Source organism: Chiloscyllium punctatum, chromosome 44 (assembly GCF_047496795.1).
Source record: "Chiloscyllium punctatum isolate Juve2018m chromosome 44, sChiPun1.3, whole genome shotgun sequence".
Lineage (NCBI taxonomy): Eukaryota > Metazoa > Chordata > Chondrichthyes > Orectolobiformes > Hemiscylliidae > Chiloscyllium > Chiloscyllium punctatum.
The window spans coordinates 9,942,280-9,962,707 of NC_092782.1; the positions used below are offsets into that span (position 1 = coordinate 9,942,280).

Here is a 20,428-nt window from a genome sequence, read left to right on the forward strand (position 1 = left end):
AACTAACTAGATCTAGGCAATCAATGATTGCAAGCTCTAGTCTAATGGTTAACATTACGGAAGCTAGCTTCAATACCAGATTTTATTAATTTATTTTGATTAGCTGTAGTGGATTTGAACCTGTTGTATCCTCCAAACAGTTTGTGACTTTAGATTATGAGCCCAGTGACATTAGCATGCTTCCACTCAGCTCCACGTGGCATTCCTGATGCTGTTTCACTCCCAGTCCCCAGTTCCCCCCAGTTCCCCCCAACCTGGTGCAGAGTCCCCCCCTGTCACACAGCCTCTGAAGAAGAAAGCTTCTCCCTAAATAACATTGAGAATTATATAGGTTTGTATCTGAAATTAAGTAGTTTGTGGACTATTAATTTTGAAAGAATGAAATTGAATAAGCGAAAACTGGAGTTGCTTTGAATTCAAAAGATTAGCGAAGAGCTGTGGAAATTTACAGAGAGAGAGAGAGAGGCGAAGGGAAGTATTCCGTCTTCCAAACTGTATTTCAAGATTGCCCAGATAGAGTGCAGGGCGACATGACTTTGAACTACTAGTTACACAGATTCTGGAAATTATAGTAGCTCCTTTTAAGAAGACAGATGGGCTTGCGTCAATGCTTAATCATGTTTTGTAACGTTGCTCCGTATTAAGCTCATTAGAGCAAGTGATTCCATTTTGAAACAATGCTCACATTTTAAACAAAGTGATTTGTTTTCTTGGCCATTAGATAGAACGTACTAAGTTCAACGATTTTTTTCTGTAACCCTTGCGTTCATCTCCTTGGCGAGAACTTTTATTTGTGCGGAAAGCTACATTGAAATGGCAAAATTCTCCAGTTATTATTTTAAGTGGGGTGCAAATTGGTCTTGGAACCATTGAAGGAAACATGCCACTAGCAGGGGGCAACCATTCAGTCCCAGATCCTCCCCTGACATTCAGTCAGATCCTCATTAGAACTATATCCTAACTTTATATCTGCCTTTGCTCTATATTCCTTCATAATTTTGCTTAACTGAAATCTATCAATTGCAAATTTAAATGAATAATAGACCAGAGTTGAAACTGCTGTCATTGATACACATAGAAGTGTTTCCTAACTTAATTTCTGAAAGGTCTGGCCCTAAATTGATTTTTAAAAATCCTCAACCATGGGAATAGGTTCCAAAGACAAAAATTCCGTTCCCCAAACTTTTGATAGAATCACTCTTAATCTTCTTCAATCCAGGGGATACAATCCCAGTATACAATCTCCTCATTGGAGTAAAACAGTGCTGCTCTCCCTTATTCCTGCAGTGTCATTCCCTAAATACACTACTCCATGGAATACTCCTGTACTCCATTTGCTCCACTTAAACCTTTGTCTGGCTGGACCATGATTCCTTTTTTCATATATTGATGTGAACCCAGTATTCTAATAGATTATCCCTTATACCTTCTGGAGATTTTTAAAATCAATGTTCATGGAGCCTTAAGTCTCTTTCGGTCTTCACTGCTTCTAACTTTTCACTATTTGGAAGGTTTTCTGGTCTTCCTTCAGTCCAAAGTGCACACTTGTTCACACCTAAATTCACCTAACACAGTTTGGCCTGAAAACTGAATCGATAACTACAGGTAGTCCTCATTTAACATTGGGTCACTGTTCCTGAGCATTGCTACTTTAAGTGAAATGATTTTAAGTGCACCAGGGGGCCCACGGGAATTGACGTTAAAGCCAAAGTTAGATTCCTTCAGATGTTATCTTGCCTGGAAGTCCTGTAAAATACATGTGCATTACAAACTGAAATCACTTACAAAATGAAATAAATCATTGGACGTGTTGGACTGAGGGGTTTGCTGCCCTGCTGTATGATTCTACGACTGAATATAGCAGAGATACAGTTTTTAAAAAAATTATATTTGCTTAAGAAGGATATCCATGGATTGTTAAATAGTTTACCTTCACATCTCCTGCCAGGTCACTCTGTAATCATTAATGCTACAATTTATCATTCTGTCCATTTGGGCACTGTGCACTCTGTTTGGGTTATCTTCTGCGAGGATGTTCAGTGCTTCTTCCCCGAGTTGGAAACCTCTCGCCAACACTCTTTGCCGACAGCATTCGAGGGGTTGGTATTCTGGCACAGTCTTCTTCAGATCATGGATTCCTTAGCTGCCTGAAGTCCTCAGTGGACAATGTCGCTCCATGGATTTAAAACAATTTCACCACATCAGCCTTGTTCAGTTCATCAAAACCAGCCTCCATTGCCATGGTCATGATTTCACACTGAACCACGGGAACACGGTCACGAGAATCTCTTTTGCCACTGAGACACGATGATAAGGTTTCATCCCATGCACCATTGCAATTGTCGATCGCTTTGAAAATGTTGTATGCATGCTCAAACCCCCTGACTGATGGTGCATTCTCACCATTTATTGTCTTGATTAAATGGGTGAAAGTATGACATGGATAGTAAGCTTTGGATGGCTGTGTGGCTCCCTGATCCATGGAGTCTATCTTTGGAACCTAGGAACACTAAGAGTAATTGTGCCTCACCAACCTGATTGAGTTTTTTGAAGATGTGAAAAACAAGATTGATGAAGCAAGTGGTAGACATTTTCTTTATATGGACTTCAGCAAGGTGTTCAGCAAAGTTCTGCATGGTAGACTGGTTAGCATGGTTTGATCACATGGAATCCAGGGGGAGGTAGCCATTTGGATACAAAATTGACCTGAAGGTAGGAGACAGAAGATGGTGGTAGAGGGTTGCTTTTCAGATTGGAGGCCTGCAACCAGCAGCGTGTCCCAAGGATCAATGTGAGTCCCCTGCTTTTTGTCATTTATATAAATTATTTGGATGTGAATATAGGAGGAATGGTTAGTAAGTTTGCAGATGGCACCAAAATTGGAGGTATAGTGGACAGTAAAGAAAGTTAACCAAAAGAGAAAATGCTGGAAAAATCTCAGCAGGTCTGGCAACATCTATAAGGAGAGAAAAGAGCTGACGTTTCGAGTCTAACTGACCCTTTGTCAGCTTTGGCAAAGATTTTCCAGCATTTTCTCTTTTGGTTTCACATTCCAGCATCCGCAGTAATTTGATTTTAACCAGTGAAGAAGGTTAATTCAGAGCACAAAGGGATCTTGATCAGATGGGCCAAGAAGTGGAAGATGGAGTTTAATTTACATAAATGAGACGTGTTGCATTTTGGTAAGGCAAATCAGGGCAGGACATATATACTTAATAGTATGGTCTTGGGGAGTGTTGCAAAATGGAGACCTTGGCATGCAGGTTCATAGTTCCTTGAATGTGCAGTCACAGGTAGACAGGGTAATGAAAAAGGTGTTTGGTATGCTTGTCTTTATTAGTCATTGCATTGAGTTATAGGAGTTGGGATGTCATGCTGCAGTTATACAGCACACTGGTTAGGCCACTTTTGAAATACTATATTCAATTCTGGTCTCTTTGCTATAGGAAAGATGTTGTTCAACTTGAAAGGTGTACAAAAGATTTACAAGGATGTTGCCAGGGTTGGACGATTTTAGCTATTGGGAGAAGCTGAATAGGCTGGGGTTGATTTCCCTAGAGCATCAGAGGCTGACCTTATAGAGATTTATAAAATCGCGAGGGGCATGGACAGGGTAAATATCCAGGGTCTTTTTCCAAGGATAGGAGAGTGCAAAACTAAAGAGCATAGGTTTAAGATGAGATGGAAAAGATATAAAAGGGACCTAAGGGACAACTTTCCCACACAGTGGGTGGTGTGTGTATGGAATTATTTGCCAGAGGATGTGGTGGAGGCTGGTCCAATTACAATATTTAAAAGGCATCTGGATGGGTACATGAATAGGGAGGGTTTAGAGGGATATGGGCCAAATGCTGGCAAATGGGACTAGATTGGGTTGGGATATCTGGTCGGCATGGACGGGTTGGATTGAAGGGTTTGTTTCTGTGCTGCACATCTCTGTGACTCTTTAACAGGAGTAGGCCATTCAGCCCCTGAGTCTGTTCCACCTTTCAATGAGATCATGGCTGACCTGTGGTCTAACTTCATATACCTGCCTTTGGCCCGCATCTTTTAATGTTTGCTTAACAAAAATTGTATCTATCTCAGATTTAAAATTAACAACTGATCTAGCATCAACTGCCACTTGTGGAAGATAATTCCAAACATCTACCGCCCTCTGTGTGTAGAGTGCTTCCTAACATCTCTCCTGAACGATCTGATGCTAATTCTCAGACCATGTCCCCCAGTTCTAGAATCCCCCACCAGTGGAAGTAATTTATCTTTATCTACTCTGTCTTTTCCTGAGAATATCTTGAAGACTTTGATCTGATCACCCTTAACCTTCTAAGTTCTAGAGAAACAGCTAATTTGTGTAATCTCTCCTTATCACCCAACCCCTGAACTCCAGACATCATTCTTGTAAACCTACACTGTACTGCCTCCAAGGCCAATATATTCTTCCTAAGACGTGATGCCCAGATCTGCTCACAGTATTCCAAGTGAGGTTACGTCAGGGTTTTGTGCGACTGCAGCATACTTTCTGCATCCTCGTACTCCAGTCCTCTAGATATAAAGGCCAGCATTCCATTTCTTGATTATTTTCTGCACTTATTTATGGGATTTTAAAGATCTATGCACCTGAATCCCCAATCTTTGGACATCCAGTGGATATACCTTAATACCGTCCAGAAAGTATTTTGTTCTATCCTTTTCCAGTCCAAAATGAATAAGCTCACTTGCTGATATTGAACACCATCTGCCACAGTTTTGCCAATTCATCTAGCATATCAATATCCCTTTGTCTTTTTATGCTATCGTCTGCAATGTCTGCAATGACACCTAACTTTCATTATTTGGGTAGGTGACTTTCCATACTAGTATCCAAAGGGTTAATAAATAATGCATAGTTGGTGTTGGGTGGAAGGTAAATCATGTACATGTTTTCAGACATTTCAATTGATGGTTATATTTTCTCTGGCACAATATGCCTTCCCAACAGGGAGAGAACACAGAGAAAGCAAATCCTGAAAATGCATGTCCATCATCCAGGCTTTCTTGTTTGAGTGTTATATTGGATGGCAGATATTTCTTAGAGTGGCTCTTCAGTGCTCATGGTATTTCAGATGTATAGCCCTCAGGGCAGTATCTTTACATCTCCTGCCATGTTCCTGTCAAGTAAATGATGTTTAATAGCTTTAATTTCTGGCCAACCATCTCCTGTTTTGAATTATATGTTCACTGGGATTTTTATCTCTAGCCAAGTCTCATCTCAGCACTGTTAAAACCTTGCTTTGGTTAGTAGATACCTTCTTTAATGACTGTCTTCAATTGGGCATGAATTTGTTCAGCCTAGTGACAGACTAACCTCTTCACTAGACACTTTCATATTGCGTAGACAACAATAATTCATGAAATGGTCAAACCATTCACAACAAGCATGGAAACTAACCCACTGAGACCTCTGTAAGGCCTCATTCAGGGTTTTGGTTTGTTCTTCAGTGACCTTGACACTGAGAGGCTCTTTGACTGGTTTTGGCCTTCGATCCAGGCTGCCAAGAATCTTTCCGTGACTACATGGTGCTGTATCTAAGTTGACTCACCCTCTCAGCACTTGGAGGAGTAATTTGCTTTGATTTTCATTGACTCGATTGTTCTCACTGTTGTAGGGGTTATCCCAAACATTCGAGCAATATTGCATTCTCATTCTCCTGCTTTGAAACGTTTTAATGCATCTGACTTTATTGCTAGGTTGATGAATTCTCTTGATCTCTTGATAGGGTGAGTGGCGGGGTCTTTTCCTCTGGGGAGGGGGGGTTCCAAAACTAGACAGCATAGGTTTAAGGTGAGAGGGGAAAAACTTTAAAGGGACCTGAGGGGTAATGTTTTCACACAGAGCGTAGTGCACCTATGGAACAAGCTGCTAGAGGAAGTGGTAGAGGCAGGTACAATTACAACATTTAAGAAACATATGGACAGGTACCTGGATAGGAAAGGTTGAGAGGGATAATGCAGGAAAATGGAACCAGTTGGGTTTAGAAAACCAGGTCAGGATGGACAAGTCAGGCTGAAGGGCCTGTTTCCATGCTGTGTGACTCTATGATCTCTTTGCTGCAGCAAGCTCCCTACCACTGTTTGCTGGGTGCTTCTGCCTTATGTTTAAATCCCTGCGGGTTGCACAGACTTCAGTCTCTCATGTCTCTCTTTCTACTTTCCCACTCTGTCTGTCTCTCTCTTACACCACTCTGTCTCTCTTTTCCCTGCACTCAGCCCTATCCCAGCTCAGGACAACTCTCTCACAGACCTGTAAAGGTCCTCTACTCTTCTTCATCCACAGAAAAATCCATACACTAAACAAACAGTTCATCCTAGCCATATCGGAAATTAAAGATAGTAAGTACCAAAAACTTTCATGTACTTACCTCCACACTCCGGATTCCTCAACATGTTCCATAGGCCTCCGGAAGCGCTCGGTCGCCATTAACCATGCGACTGCTGCAGCAACCGCTGCCACGAACCATTAAGTCACTTCTGCCCCCACTGACCATGCAGCCTCAACGATCGCAGCCCAGACAACCGCCTCCACGATCGCCAGGAAGACCATCGCCGACAGATCCACGGCCTCCATGGGGTCCACAACCACCGGGAACAACACCGTTTCTGCTATCGCCGCAGCCACTTCCGTCCCCGGAGTTGCCATCGCCAGATCTACTTCCTCGCCTGCACAACGACCAAGCCGCATGCGTCTCAGCCCCCATGCCTAACCCCGCCCCCACGCCGATCCCACCCCCACACCAATCCCCGCCCCGACGGCTAACCCCGCCCCCACTCCCACACCAGGTCCTAGCTCCCAGCCCTGCCGTATTTTCACCATCCCTCCAGACCTCCCCTCTCTGAGGATGAAAGAGCAGTCCTCAGCAGAGGCCTCACCTTCATCCCCCTATGCTCCCGGATTAACGAATTCAACACGTGGTGAGACATCGAGCATTTTTTCCACCGCCTTCGCCTCCACGCCTACTTCTTCAATCAGGACGCCTGTCCACCCTCTGACGACCCCTTCTCCCGGCTCCAACACACCCCATGCACCTGGACACCCCGTGCTGGCCTCTTACCCGCCCTCGATCTCTTCATAGCCAACTGCCGTCGCGACATTGACCGCCTCAACCTGTCCACCCCTCTCACCCACTCCAACCTCTCACCCTCGGAACATGCAGCCTTCTACTCCCTCCACTCCAACCCCAACCTCACCATCAAACTGGCAGACAAGGGAGGCGCGGTGGTAGTTTGGCACACCGACCTTTACACCGCTGAGGCTAAACGCCAGCTCGCGGACACCTCCTCCTACTGCCCCCTTGACCATGACCCCGCCTCCCACCACCAAACCATCATCTCCCAGACCTCATCACCTCAGGGGATCTCCCATCCACCGCCTCCAACCTCATAGTCCCACAACTCCGCACTGCCCGTTTCTACCTAATTCCCAAAATCCACAAACCTGACTGCCCCAGCTGACCCATTGTCTCAGCCTGCTCCTGCCCCACCGAACTCATCTCTGCATACCTTGACACGGTCCTGTCCCCCTTAGTCCAAGAACTCCCCACCTACGTTCGGGACACCACCCACGCCCTCCACCTCCTCGATGATTTTCGCTTCCCCGGCCCCCAACACCTTATCTTCACCATGGACATCCAGTCCCTATACACCTCCATCCCCCATCACAAAGGCCTCAAAGCCCTCCGCTTCTTCCTTTCCCGCCGTACCAACCAGTACCCTTCCACTGACACCCTCCTTCAACTGACTAAACTGGTCCTCACCCTGAACAACTTCTCTTTCCAATCCTCCCAGTTCCACCAAACCAAAGGAGTAGCCATGGGCACCCGCATGGGCCCCAGCTATGCCTGCCTCTTCGTAGGATATGTGGAACAGTCCATCTACTGCAGCTACACTGGCACCACCCCCCACCTTTTCCTCCACTACATCGATGACTGTATCGGCGCTACCTCGCCGATAGGAGGAGGTTGAACAGTTCATCTACTTTACTAACACCTTGCACCCCAACCTCAAATTTACCTGGACCGTCTCAGACTCCTCCCTCCCCTTCCTAGACCTCTCCATTTCTATCTCAGGCGACCGACTCCACACGGACGTTTACTATAAACCGACTGACTCCCACAACTACATAGATTACACCTCCTCCCACCCTGCCCCTTGTAAAAACACTATCCCATATTCCCAATTCCTTTGCCTTCACCGCATCTGCTCCCAGGAGGACCAATTCCAATACCGAACAACCCAAGTGGCCTCCTTCTTCAAAGACCGCAATTTCCCCTCAGACGTGATCGACGATGCCCTCCACCGCATCTCCTCCATTTCCCACTCCTCCACCCTTGAACCCCACCCCTCCAATCGCCACCAGGAAAGAACCCCACTGGTCCTCACCTACCACCTCACCAAACTCCAGATACATCGTATCATCCTTCGTCATTTCCGCCACCTCCAAACAGACCCCACCACCAAGGATATATTTCCCCCCCCACCCCTATCAGTGTTCCGGAAAGACCACTCCCTCCGTAACTCCTTCATCAGATCCACACCCCCCACCAACCCAACCTCCACTCCCGGCACCTTCCCCTGCAACCAGAAGAAATGCAAAACTTGCGCCCACACCTCCCCCCTCACTTCCCTCCAAGGTCCCAAGGGATCCTTTCACATCCATCAGAAATTCACCTGCACCTCCACACACATCATTTACTGCATCCGCTGCACTCGATGTGGCCTCCTCTACATAGGGGAGACAGGCCGCCTACTTGAGGAATGTTTCAGAGAACACCTCTGGGACACCTGCACCAACCAACCCAACTACCCTGTGGCTGAACACTTTAACTCCCCCTCCCACTCCACCAAGGACATGCAGGTCCTTGGCATCCTCCATTGTGAGACCATGGCAACATGACGTCTGGAGGAAGAGCGCCTCATCTTCTGCCTAGGAACCCTCCAATCGCAAGGGATGAATGCAGATTTCTCCAGCCTCCTCATTTCCCCTCCCCCCACCTTTTCTCACTCCCAACCCCTTCTCAGCACCGCCTTCTTGACCTGCAATCTTCTTCCCGACCTCTCCGCCCCCACCCCCTCTCTGGCCTATAACCCTCACCTTAACCTCCTTCCACCTATCGTATTCCTAACGCCCCTCCCCCAAGTCCCTCCTCCCTACCTTTTATCTTAGCCTACTTGGCACACCCTCCTCATTCCTGAAGAAGAACTTATGCCCGAAACATCGATTCTCCTGCTCCTTTGATGCTGCCTGACCTGCTGTGCTTTTCCAGCAACACATTTTTAAGCTCTAGAAATGTACAGCACATAAACAGAGCCTTTAGTCCAACTCATTCATGCCAACCAAATATCCTAAATTAATCTAGTCCCATCTGCTAGCATTTGGTCCATATCCCTCTAAACCCTTCCTATTCATATACCCATCCAGAGTCCTTTTAAATGTTATTGTTGGACCAGCCTCCACCACTTCCTCTGGCAGCTCATTCCATACACACACCACCCTCTGAGTGAAAAAGTTGCCCCTTAGGTCTCTTTTATATATTTCCCCTCTCACCTTAAACTTATCTCCTACCTTAGGGAAAAGATCTTGGCTATTCACTGTATCCATGCTCTTCTTGATTTTATAAACCCCTATAAGGTCACTCCTTAACATCTGACACTCCAAAGAAATTAGTCCCAGCCTATTCAGCCTCTCCATGTAGTCCTAAAAAAAACAAACTTCATTTGAAATAGTACATAATGGGGCAGCATTATATGAAGAGTACCCAGATCTCCTTGTAATTGAATGCTTCCATCTTCACAGCTTACAATGTCACCTACTGTTGTATTCTTATCAAAACTGAATCTATGGCTCTCTATCTCATCATCTGAGTTGTGCATGATTGAAATGTATAGGTGAGGTGCTAACATACATCGCTGTGGAAGCCTTTAAAAGGAACACTGTATCTATGATGCTGTAATATCAGGGTCAGGGCGGCACGGTGGCACAGTGGTTTGCACTGCTGCCTCACAGCGTCAGAGACCTGGGTTCAATTCCCGCCTCAGGCGACTGACTGTGTGGAGTTTGCACGTTCTCCCCGTGTCTGCGTGGGTTTCCTCCGGGTGCTCCAGTTTCCTCCCACAGTCCAAAGATGTGCAGGTCAGGTGAATTGGCCATGCTAAATTGCCCGTAGTGTTAGGTAAGGGGTAGATGTAGGGGTATGGGTGGGTCGCGCTTCGGCGGGGCGGTGTGGACTTGTTGGGCCGAAGGGCCTGTTTCCACACTGTAAGTAATCTAATCTAATCTAGGACTTCATGCATATGACTAGAAAAATGGCCTATCACATCTGCAACAGCTAATGGCACAGCAGTTGCACGAGCTTGATAACTGTCCTGAGCTAGTAAGTGCTACCTTTGATCAGTAATTGGCCAATTTCTGGAAAACCAGTAAAATTTGAAGTTACTATGCTGTTTCAAACCTGCCATCTATATTCTCAGCAGCAAAACATCATAAATGATTGATATGTTGCCATGTTTAGGGCAAAACAATGAGTTACTCCTCAAATGCATCCCCCTTTTATTTAATTGATTCCCAAGTAGAACAAAGATCAATACTTCAGTCCTCCAAGCTGCGATGACACATTTTGCCCCTCCATACTAAAACTGTCTTCATTTACGGGATCTGTATCCCTCTATTCCCTTCCTATTCACGTACTCGTCCAGGTTTTTCCTGACTGCTGCTATTGTGTCTACTTCCACCACCCCCTCTGGCAGTGTGTTCCAGGCACTCACCACACGTTGTGTGAAAAACTTGCATCACACATCTCTTCTAAACTCCACCCCCCCCACTCACACCTTGAACCTGTGTCCCCTAGTAATTAACCAACCCCCCCCAAACCCTGGGGAAAAGCCTCATACTTTCCACTCTATCCATGCCATTCACAATTTTATAAACTTCTATCAGGTCGCCCTTCAACCTCCTGTGTTCCAGTGAAAACAAACCCAGTCTATCCAACCTTTCTTCATAGCTAAAATTCCCCTTACCATGCAACATCCTGATAAACCTTTTCTGCACCCTCTCCAAAGCATCCATATCCTTCTGGTAGTGTGGTGACCAGAACTGTATTCAATATTCCAAGTGTGGCCTAACTAAAGTTCTATAAAGCTGCAGCATAACTTGTCTATCCTTATACTCAATGCTCCTTCCAATGAAGGCAAGCATGCCATGGGCCTAAATTACTACTTTACCTACCTGCGTTGGCACCTTCAGTGATCTGTGGGCCTGCACACCAAGATCCCTCTGCTTATTAATACTCATAAAGGTTCTGCCATTCACTGTATAATTTCCACCTTGACCTTCCAAAATGCATCACCTCACATTAGTCCAGATTAAACTCCATCTGCCATTTTTCTGCCCATACCTCCAGCTGATCCATATCCTGCTGTATCCTCTGACAATCCTCCTCACTATGGTGTAACTCCATCAATCTTTGAATAATCCACAAACGTACTGATTTTACCAGCTATGTTTTCTTCCAAATCATTAATGTAGACCACAAACAGCAGAGGTCTCAGCACTGATCCCTGTGGAACACCACTAGTCACAGCCCTCCATACCGAAAAGCATCCTTGCACCGCTATCCTGTGTCGCCTATGACTAATCCAGTTCTGTATCCATCGTGCCAGCTCACCCCAACTTCACCTTTCATATCAGCCTATCATGGGGGACCTTGTCAAAGGCTTTTCTGAAGTCCATGTAGACAACATCAACCACTTTTCCCTCATCAATCATCTTCGTTACCTCCTCAAAAATCTTGTTCGAGTTAGTGAGACACTCCCTCCTGTGCACAAAACCATGCTGTTTATCAATAATTCATCTATTTGCATCTAAATGCATCTTGTCCCTGAGAATCTTTTGCAAACATTTCGCTGCCACTGATGTGAGGCTCACAGGGCTGTAATTTCCTGGATTATCCCTGCTACTCTTCTTAAACAATGGGACAACATTGGCTATTCTCCAGTCCCCTGGGACCTCACCTGTGGCCAAAGAGGATACAAAATTGTCTGTCAATGCTCCAGCAATTTGTTATCCTGGCCACCTAAATACTCTGAGATATATCCCATCAGGACCCAGGGATGTATCTACTTACATTTTTTTAACACCTCTTCCTTTGTAATAGCAACTTGGCTTAGAAATTCCACACTCCCTTCCCTGAGATCATCCTCCACCAATTCCTTCTCTTTGGTGAATACCAGCACAAAGTATTCATTTAAGACCTCACCTACCTCTTTTGGCTCCACACATGGAATCCCTCCTTTGTTGAGTGAACCAACCCTTTCCCCGGCAACTCTCTTGCTTTTTATATTGTTATACGAAACCTTGGGGTTCTCCTTAATCCTGTTTGCCAATGACTTTTTGTGACCCATTTTAGTCCTTCTAATTCCTTGTTTATGTTCTTTGCTACTTTCCTTATATACTTCAAGGACTTCAATTCCCATTCCCATTCTCTTAGACCTTACGTATGCTTTCTTTTTCTTTTTGACCAAGGTCATAACATTCCGGGTCATCCAAGGTTCATGCATCCTTCATTCTCGCAGAAATGTACCGCTCCCGAACTCTTTATCAGTTGCCATTTGAAATACTCTTACATGTCCGATGTAGATTTACTTCAAACAGCCACCTCCAATCAAAATTCTTGAGATCTTGCCTAATATTGTTGTACAAAGTTAAAAATCACACAACACCAGGTTATAGTCGAACAGGTTTAATTGGAGGCACTAGCTTTCAGAGTGCTGAGTCCAATTAAACCTGTTGGACTATAACCTGGTGTTGTGTGATTTTTAACTTTGTACACCCCAGTCCAGCATCAGCATCTCCAAATCATTCCAATGTTATTGTAGTTTGCCTTTCCCTAATTTATCACATTCACATTGTTATCCTTCTCCATTGGTATCTTAAAACTCGCAGTATTATGGTCACTGTTCCTGAAACTTCACTCACTTGGCCAGGCCCATTTCCCAAAACCAGGTACAATTTAACCCCTTCCTGATGAAGAGTTTATGCTCGAAATGTCAACTGCCCTGCTCCTTGGATGCTGCCTGACCGGCTGTGCTTTTCCAGCACCACACTTTTTGACTCTGATCTCCAGCATCTGTAGTCCTCACTTTCTCCCAGTATAACCCCTTCCCTGGTTGGACTGTTTACATACTCTCTCAAGAAACCCTCCTGAATGGTCCTTACAAATTCTGACGAAAGTGGGTACTGCAGATGCTGGAGATTAAAGTCAAGGTTAGAGTAGTGCAGGAAAATCGCAGCAGGTCAGGCAGCATCCGAGGAGCAGGAAAATCGATGTTTCGGGCAAAAGCCCTTCATCAGGAATGCTTACAAATTTTGCCCCATCCAAGCCCAGTCAATATAGGGGAAGTTAAAAACACCCACCGCAACAACTCTGCTGGTTTTACATCTTTCCAAAACCTGTCTACATAATCTGTCCTCTATCTCCCACTGGCTGTTGGGAAACCTGTAGTATATCCCCAGCATTTACCCCCAAGTAAATTGAAGGTTTTCTCAGGTGAATTTAAATTCAAGTAATTAAACTTGATTCCTCTGAGAAAAGCAGGATTTGAAACAATGCAATGTGGTGTTAAACACCATTCTGAATGTTCACACAAAATGGATTCCACACTGGGGGATGGCAAAGCGGGAAGTTTAATGTTAGTAGAAACAAGCACTGTGTTGGGAACAATCACTCAGCAATGGCTTTCTTCAAATTGGCCAATTCCTGATCAAAATAGCACTTGCTGTCTAAATAAAGACAGGAAGTGAGTTCTGGCAGCTAGTGTACCATTGCTGGTGCAAACATGATGGGCCAAATGGACTCCTGCTGCTCCATGATAATACTGTGATTCTGTGAATAGGAAGTCAATAGAATGCCTTTGCAGATGAATGAGGGAGTAGCATTCTCTCTCTCCAACGGTTTTAACTTTAACATAAAAAATGCTTTCATCATCCCGAATACCATTGGAGGATTTGAACCCCTCCAGAGCTGACTGTGGTTCCAGTTGAGTTGAGGCAAACCTCTAAGCCTGCCTGAAGTATTAGGCCTCTGGTTTCCTCATAGGAGGCTATCTCCAGGCAGGTGGCCTCTTTCCCTTCACCTGGGAGCCAATTTGGGGCATATCAGGAAGGTGATACCATAATGATATCATCACTGGATTGTTAATCCAGAGACCCAGATAAAGTTCTGGGGACCCAGGTTTGAATCCCATCATCGCAAATGGTGAAATTTGAATCTGATAAAATAAAGCTGGATTGAAGAGTCTAATGCTGATCATGAAACCAATGTCAATTGTCAGGAAAACCCCAACTGGTTCATTAATGTCTTTTATGGAAGGAAATCTGCCATCCTTACCTGGTCTGGCCTAAATGTGATTTCAGAACCAGAGCACTATGGTTGACTCTAAACTGCCATCTGGTCAATTAGGGTTGGGCAATAAATCCTAGCCTAACCAACGACACCCTCATCCCATGAATTAATATTTTAAAAAAACGGAATTTTCTCACCCTTTAATACGGTGGATGTCAGCATATAAATCAACTTTCAATGCCTCAAGAAACCTCTCCAAAAACAAGGGTTATGTTATAAACTGAGTCCAAAGTAACCATTGATGTGGGTGGCCATCAATTTAGAATAACTTCTGATGCAAAGAGTGGAAATGTCAGGTGCTATCCTTGTAACACACCCAGTATCATCAACCTCATGCATGCACCCAGTTATGAGTAAGTAAATCCTGAATATTGTGAGATGAGAAACTGAAGCTCACTCCTGAAGCAACTGCTATGTAAAGAAGGAATAAGTTATACACTGAGTGGAGCCAAAAGCATGTCATTTGGAGCCAGAAGCATGGGTTCATCATGTTCACCAGGTTGAATTTAATTATGCAATTTATAGTAAACTGACTTATATACCCTCTGCCTGTATATTGTTAATCCTGCCATCACCCACCTCTGTTCACCTTTCAGGAAGATCAATCAATGAAGGGCAGATAGACCCCTCAAGGTGGCACATATGAAAACAAGTTGCAATACCACCAGAAACATTAATGGCAGTCAAGAGGAATGTACTGAGTAAATATTATACAAAGCTCAAGTTTTCCTAAGTACTTAGCTAGAAAGCCATTACCTTTGTTGTTTCATAAACTTCTTCTAGTTTAATGATATGTTCATGGTTCACCATCTTCAAGATGGCAATCTCCCTCTCCAGCATTTTCACAGCATGGCTCCCAGCCTGAAATGAGAAGATGGGAGTCTTGTTCAACCTCTGCAGCAAATATCACAGCAAATCATTTAGATACAACACACAGAAAGGAACTTTTCATTTTCTGGTCTGGTAACTGGAGGGACAGTGCAGTTGATGTTTGGATGCCTACAATTCAAATATGTTAGAGTTTCTCCCTGTGAATGCTATCCAGTGCCTCCTGCTGGAAGTATTATGTATTGGTGCCAAGTGTGCAGATCTGTGAGTTGTTGACTGTTCGATAATTCATTGACCCTAGCATCAAAACTGGCAGTGAGTAGTGGGTACCTGGATGATTTAGAATTCTGGGTGTGGGATCCATGAACCTCCAACGCATGCTGGTGACAATAAAGAATGCAGATAATCTCCCACAAAGTATCTGAAATATTTTCATAGTGTTGAAGAAATATTGGAACATCAAATACCGAGCAAAAGTACAGGTTGCATGCTACCACATAATATTCTATGACCAGGAGTAGCAACCAAGGGGCAGGGAAATGGGAAGCCAAGTGGATGATTGCTAAATAGATTGAATAAGTTTGACAAAATGAAGCCAAATTCATCCCCACACAGTGATATACTGGAAATGTTTTTGTGGACCAACTGGATGGTTCCAAAGAAAAATCCATCTTAAGCATTTCCATACTCAAACATCCACACTTTTTCGATACAATTCGGACTCACTGACTAATCCCGCTGGCATATTAAGAGTCAGAGGTGGCTTAATTGAAACACATATATCCTGAGGGGACTTGACTGGGTTGATATTGAAAGCATGTTCCTCATGGGAGAACTTAGACCTAGGAGTCATAGTTTAGAAATAACTGGCTGTCCATTTAAGATCATGATGAGGAAAAATAATGTTTTTCAGAGAGTTGAGAATCTTTGGCACTTAGGCCAAGTGCTGACAAATGGGACTAGATTAGGTTGGGATATTTGGTTGGCATAGGCCAGGTGGACCAAAGGATCTGTTTCTGTGATATAGAATTAAAATCCCTACAGTGTGGAAACAAGCCCTTTGGCCCAACAAGTCTACACTGACCCTGTAAAGAGTAACCCATCCAGACCCATTCCCCTACATTTACTCCTGACTAAGGCACCTAACCTACACATCCCTGGATACTACAGGCAATTCAGCATGGCCAATTCACCTAACCTACACATCTTTGGACTGTGAAAGGAAACCCCACACACATACAGGGAGAATGTGCAAACTCCACACAGACAGTCACCCAAGGCTGGAATTGAACCCAAGTCCTTGGCTGTAGAAGGCAGCAGTGCTGACCACTGGGCTACCATGCTACCAATATCGTTTTGCCTCTGTGACTCTAGATGCTGAATATTTAAATATGTTTAAGGTAAGTGTAGATTGGTTCTCAGTGACCAAAGAGATGAAAGATTATCAGGGATGTGCTGGAATGTAGAGTTGACATTAAAAGCAGATTGGCCATGGTCTTAATGAATGGCAGAATAGGCTTGAAGGGTTGAGCAAGCCTGCTCTTGCACCTTATTGATATGTTTGAATTAATCATTAAGTAATTAAATGTAGGTGATAACACTAGTACAGGAAGGAGAAACTTTAGTTCTACAGATAGAGTGGAAATGAAAAGGTTGAAAGGGAATTTGGTAAGAGATATTCAAAATCACGGACATCTTCAGACAGAGTAGATAGGGAAATCTATTCCAACTGATGGAAGGATCGACTTTGAGAGGGCACAGACTTAAAGTATTTGGCAAAAGAAGAAATATTTTCACACAGCAAGACCTGGAGTGCACTGCCTGAGATTTGATTTGATTTATTTATTGTCATGAGTGTTGTTTAGCGTCACTACTCTCTGGTGCTATTTTAAGATTAGATTACATACAGTGCGGAAACAGGCCCTTCAGCCCAACGAGTCCACACCAACCCGTTGAAGAGCAATCCACCCAGATCCATTCCCCTACATTTACCCATTCACCTAACACTATGGGCAATTTAGTATGGCCAATTCACCTGACCTGCACATCTTCGGACTGTGGGAGGAAACCGAAGCACCCGGAGGAAACTCATGCAGACACGGAGAGAATGTGCAAACTCCACACAGACAGTTGCCCAAGGCAAGAATTGAACCTAGGATCTCTGGCGCTGTGAGGCAGCAATGGTTGCCACCATGCCGCAGAGAAAATAAGCAAATCAAAACACAGTTAGTGTGGTGGAGCCAGATTCAACTGAAACATTCAAGAGGGAGGTGAATTATTATCTGAAAAGGAAGATGTGCGGGGCTACAGGAAGATGTCAGGGAATAGCATGAGTTGAATTGCTCCTTTGGAGAGCTAGCACAAACATAAATGGGCTGAGTGGCTTCATTCTGTGCTGTAACGCTTGTGTTATTCTGTGTTAACAGTGGTGGTTTTGCCTCTGAGTCAGAGAGTTGTGATTTCGACACCCCACTCTTGAGAGCTGAAAATATAATTGAGATCTTTTTAAAGAATTAGTTCTTGGGTTATTGGCATTGAGAGCAAGGTTAGAATTTATGGCTGATCCTGAGAATGATACGTCAATGGAGTCCTGAGGGAGGGCTGCACGGTTAGAGATGTCAGTTTTCAGTCAAATTGTGGTCCTGTCTGCTTTGAGGATAAAAATGATCCCATGACTTCATCTCATCCCAACAATTCTGGTCTCCCTGCTATAGAAAGGATGCTGGGAAACTTGAAAGGGTTCAGAAAAGATTTACTAGGATGTTGCCAGGTTTGGAGAGTTTGAGCTATGGGGGAGAGGCTAAATAGACTAGGGCTATTTTCCCTGGAATATCAGAGGCTGAGAGGTGACCTTAGAGAGGTTTATAAAATCATGAGGGGCATGGATGGGGTAAAGAGACTTGGCCTTTTCCCCAGGGTGGGGGAGTCCAAAACTAGAGGGCATAGGTTTAAGATGAGAGGGGCAAGATTTAAAAGGGACCTGAGGGGCAATTTTTTCACACAGAGGGTGGTGCATGTATGGAATATGCTGCCAGAGGAAGTGGTGGAGGCTGGTTCAATTACAACGATGAGTACATGATACGAAGGGTTTCGAGGGATATGGGCCAAATGCTGGCAAATGGGACTAGATTAATTTGGGATATCTGGTCAGCATGGATGGGTTTGACCAAATGCTCTGTTTCCATACTATACATCTCTATGACACCATGCAAAGCAGGGTACAGATCTCCCTTGAAACAAAAGTAGAGATTGCTGGAAAAGCTCAGCAAGTCTGGCAGCATCTGCGGAGAGAAATCTGAGTTACCGTTTCGGGTCAGAACAGAGTTGCCAGATCTGCTGATCTTTTCCTGCAATCTCTATTTTTGTTTCTGTTTTACAGCATCTGCAGTTCTTTCAATTTTTATTCAAGTCTCCCTTGCTTTCTTTCCAGATTTTTTTAAATTATAGATTATCCTGGGCTCGCACATTGAGGGTGTAATTTCAAAGTTTGCTGGTAAATGAAACTCCGAAATGAAGTAAACCACATAGGCAGAGGGGGTCGGTAAGCTAGATGTCTGGTTTGTGATGAAGAGGGGTACCCACAGCGTGGGTTCAATTCCCACACTGGCTGAGGTTGCCATGAAGAAGTCTCCTTTCCAACCAAACCCCTCACTTGAGGTGTGGTGACCCTCATCAGTTTTACTTAATGAGTCATCTCTCTCTCTAATGGAGAGGAGCCCTATGGTTTAGTAGCATTATGGGGGCTTTACCTTATAATAACCAGCTTGAGAAGCATAAAGGCAGACTGGTGAAATGGAATGGAAGAATTGAAGATATGTTTACATGTAGGAAGTTGTGAAGTGATATATTTCGGTTGAATGAACGCTGAGAGACAATATTGGCTAAATAGTATCATGTCAATGGCATTGTAGGAATAAAGAGACCAGGTGATTGGTATGTGCAAATGTTTGAAAGAGGCAAGATGTCCCACAAAAGCTGTTGGAAAGACATATGGGATTCTTGGATAGTATAGAAAGAAACATTAAATATGATATGATTGTTGAGGGTGTTCTGCTAAGCAAGAATATCCTGAATTTTCTTTTCAGTCTAAAAGTATAGAAAGTATAGTATAGTATAGTATAGAAAGAAGCATTAAATATGATATGATTGTTGAGGGTGTTCTGCTAAGCAAGAATATCCTGAATTTTCTTTTCAGTCTAACCCCAAATTTGAGGTTTGAAAATTGTCATCAGTCCTCTTTGGGAACTACCAAGAAGCTGGGGAAAGGCAAGGAGAAGGGCTATCAAAGCAGAGGATTGAAAAACTATGAAAGTGAGAGATGGGGATCAGTACTACATTGTTGCCTCTGACCCCAAATCCTAAAGTTTCAGCCCGTGATCCCAGTTGGCGTCCTGCTCCCATTGTAGGAAGCCTTGTGTTAAACATTGATAAATCCTCGTTTGAACCCCAGGTCCAATACTTTGGTCAGTTCTGAGGACCATATTTTCAAGAAGGATGTCAAGGCCTTAAGAATAAAGAACTTTGGTTATGTGCAGAACCTAGAGAGGTTGTGTTATTCCACTTACAGTGGAAAAGGTGACAGGATATTCAAATAAAGACGGTCAAATTTTTGAAAAGGTTTATTCGAGTCAATGAGGAGAACTGTCCCCAATAGCCAAAGAAATGACCAGAAGATACATTGGCAAAGGCTCAGAGTCTTGACGAGGGGATGATTTCTATATCAACAACTTTTTCTGATCCAGAACACAATACCCAAAAGTGTGGTGAGATCAGGTTCAATCATAACTTTTCAAAGGGAAATCAACTGAGAACAAATGTTTACAGAACTTTGGGGAAAGGGTGAGGATACAGAATGAATTGGATAGCTCTTTTATAGTGTCAGAGACCCCATAGTGATATACAACACAGAAACAGACCCTTCAGTCTAACTCGTCTGTGCTGACCAGAAATCTGAAATTAATCTCGTCTAATTTTCCAGCATTTGGTCCATATCCCTCTAAACCCTTCCAATTCGTATACCCACCCATATGCCTTTGATGCCGCAGCAATCTGTGGTTCTGTGATATCTGTTGGAATGAAAAGACCAAACTAAATTGAGCAGCCAGTGCTCCCAACCTGGAGATTCCTCCAATTCTGGCTGTAATTATGGCCCTGGTCTCATTACCATA

At 44.1% G+C, this 20,428-nt stretch overlaps 1 protein-coding gene across 2 annotated transcripts in view; it reads right to left on the reverse strand.

The window, feature by feature from the left end:
* LOC140466628 (serine/threonine-protein kinase 33-like) overlaps positions 1-20,428 on the reverse strand; it is a 101,545-nt gene that overhangs the window by 28,156 nt on the left and 52,961 nt on the right. For both annotated transcript variants that reach the window (XM_072562073.1, XM_072562072.1), the window contains exon 4: positions 15,189-15,293. In XM_072562073.1, coding sequence (XP_072418174.1) covers positions 15,189-15,293 — 105 coding nt within the window. The remainder of the gene's footprint in view (positions 1-15,188; positions 15,294-20,428) is intronic.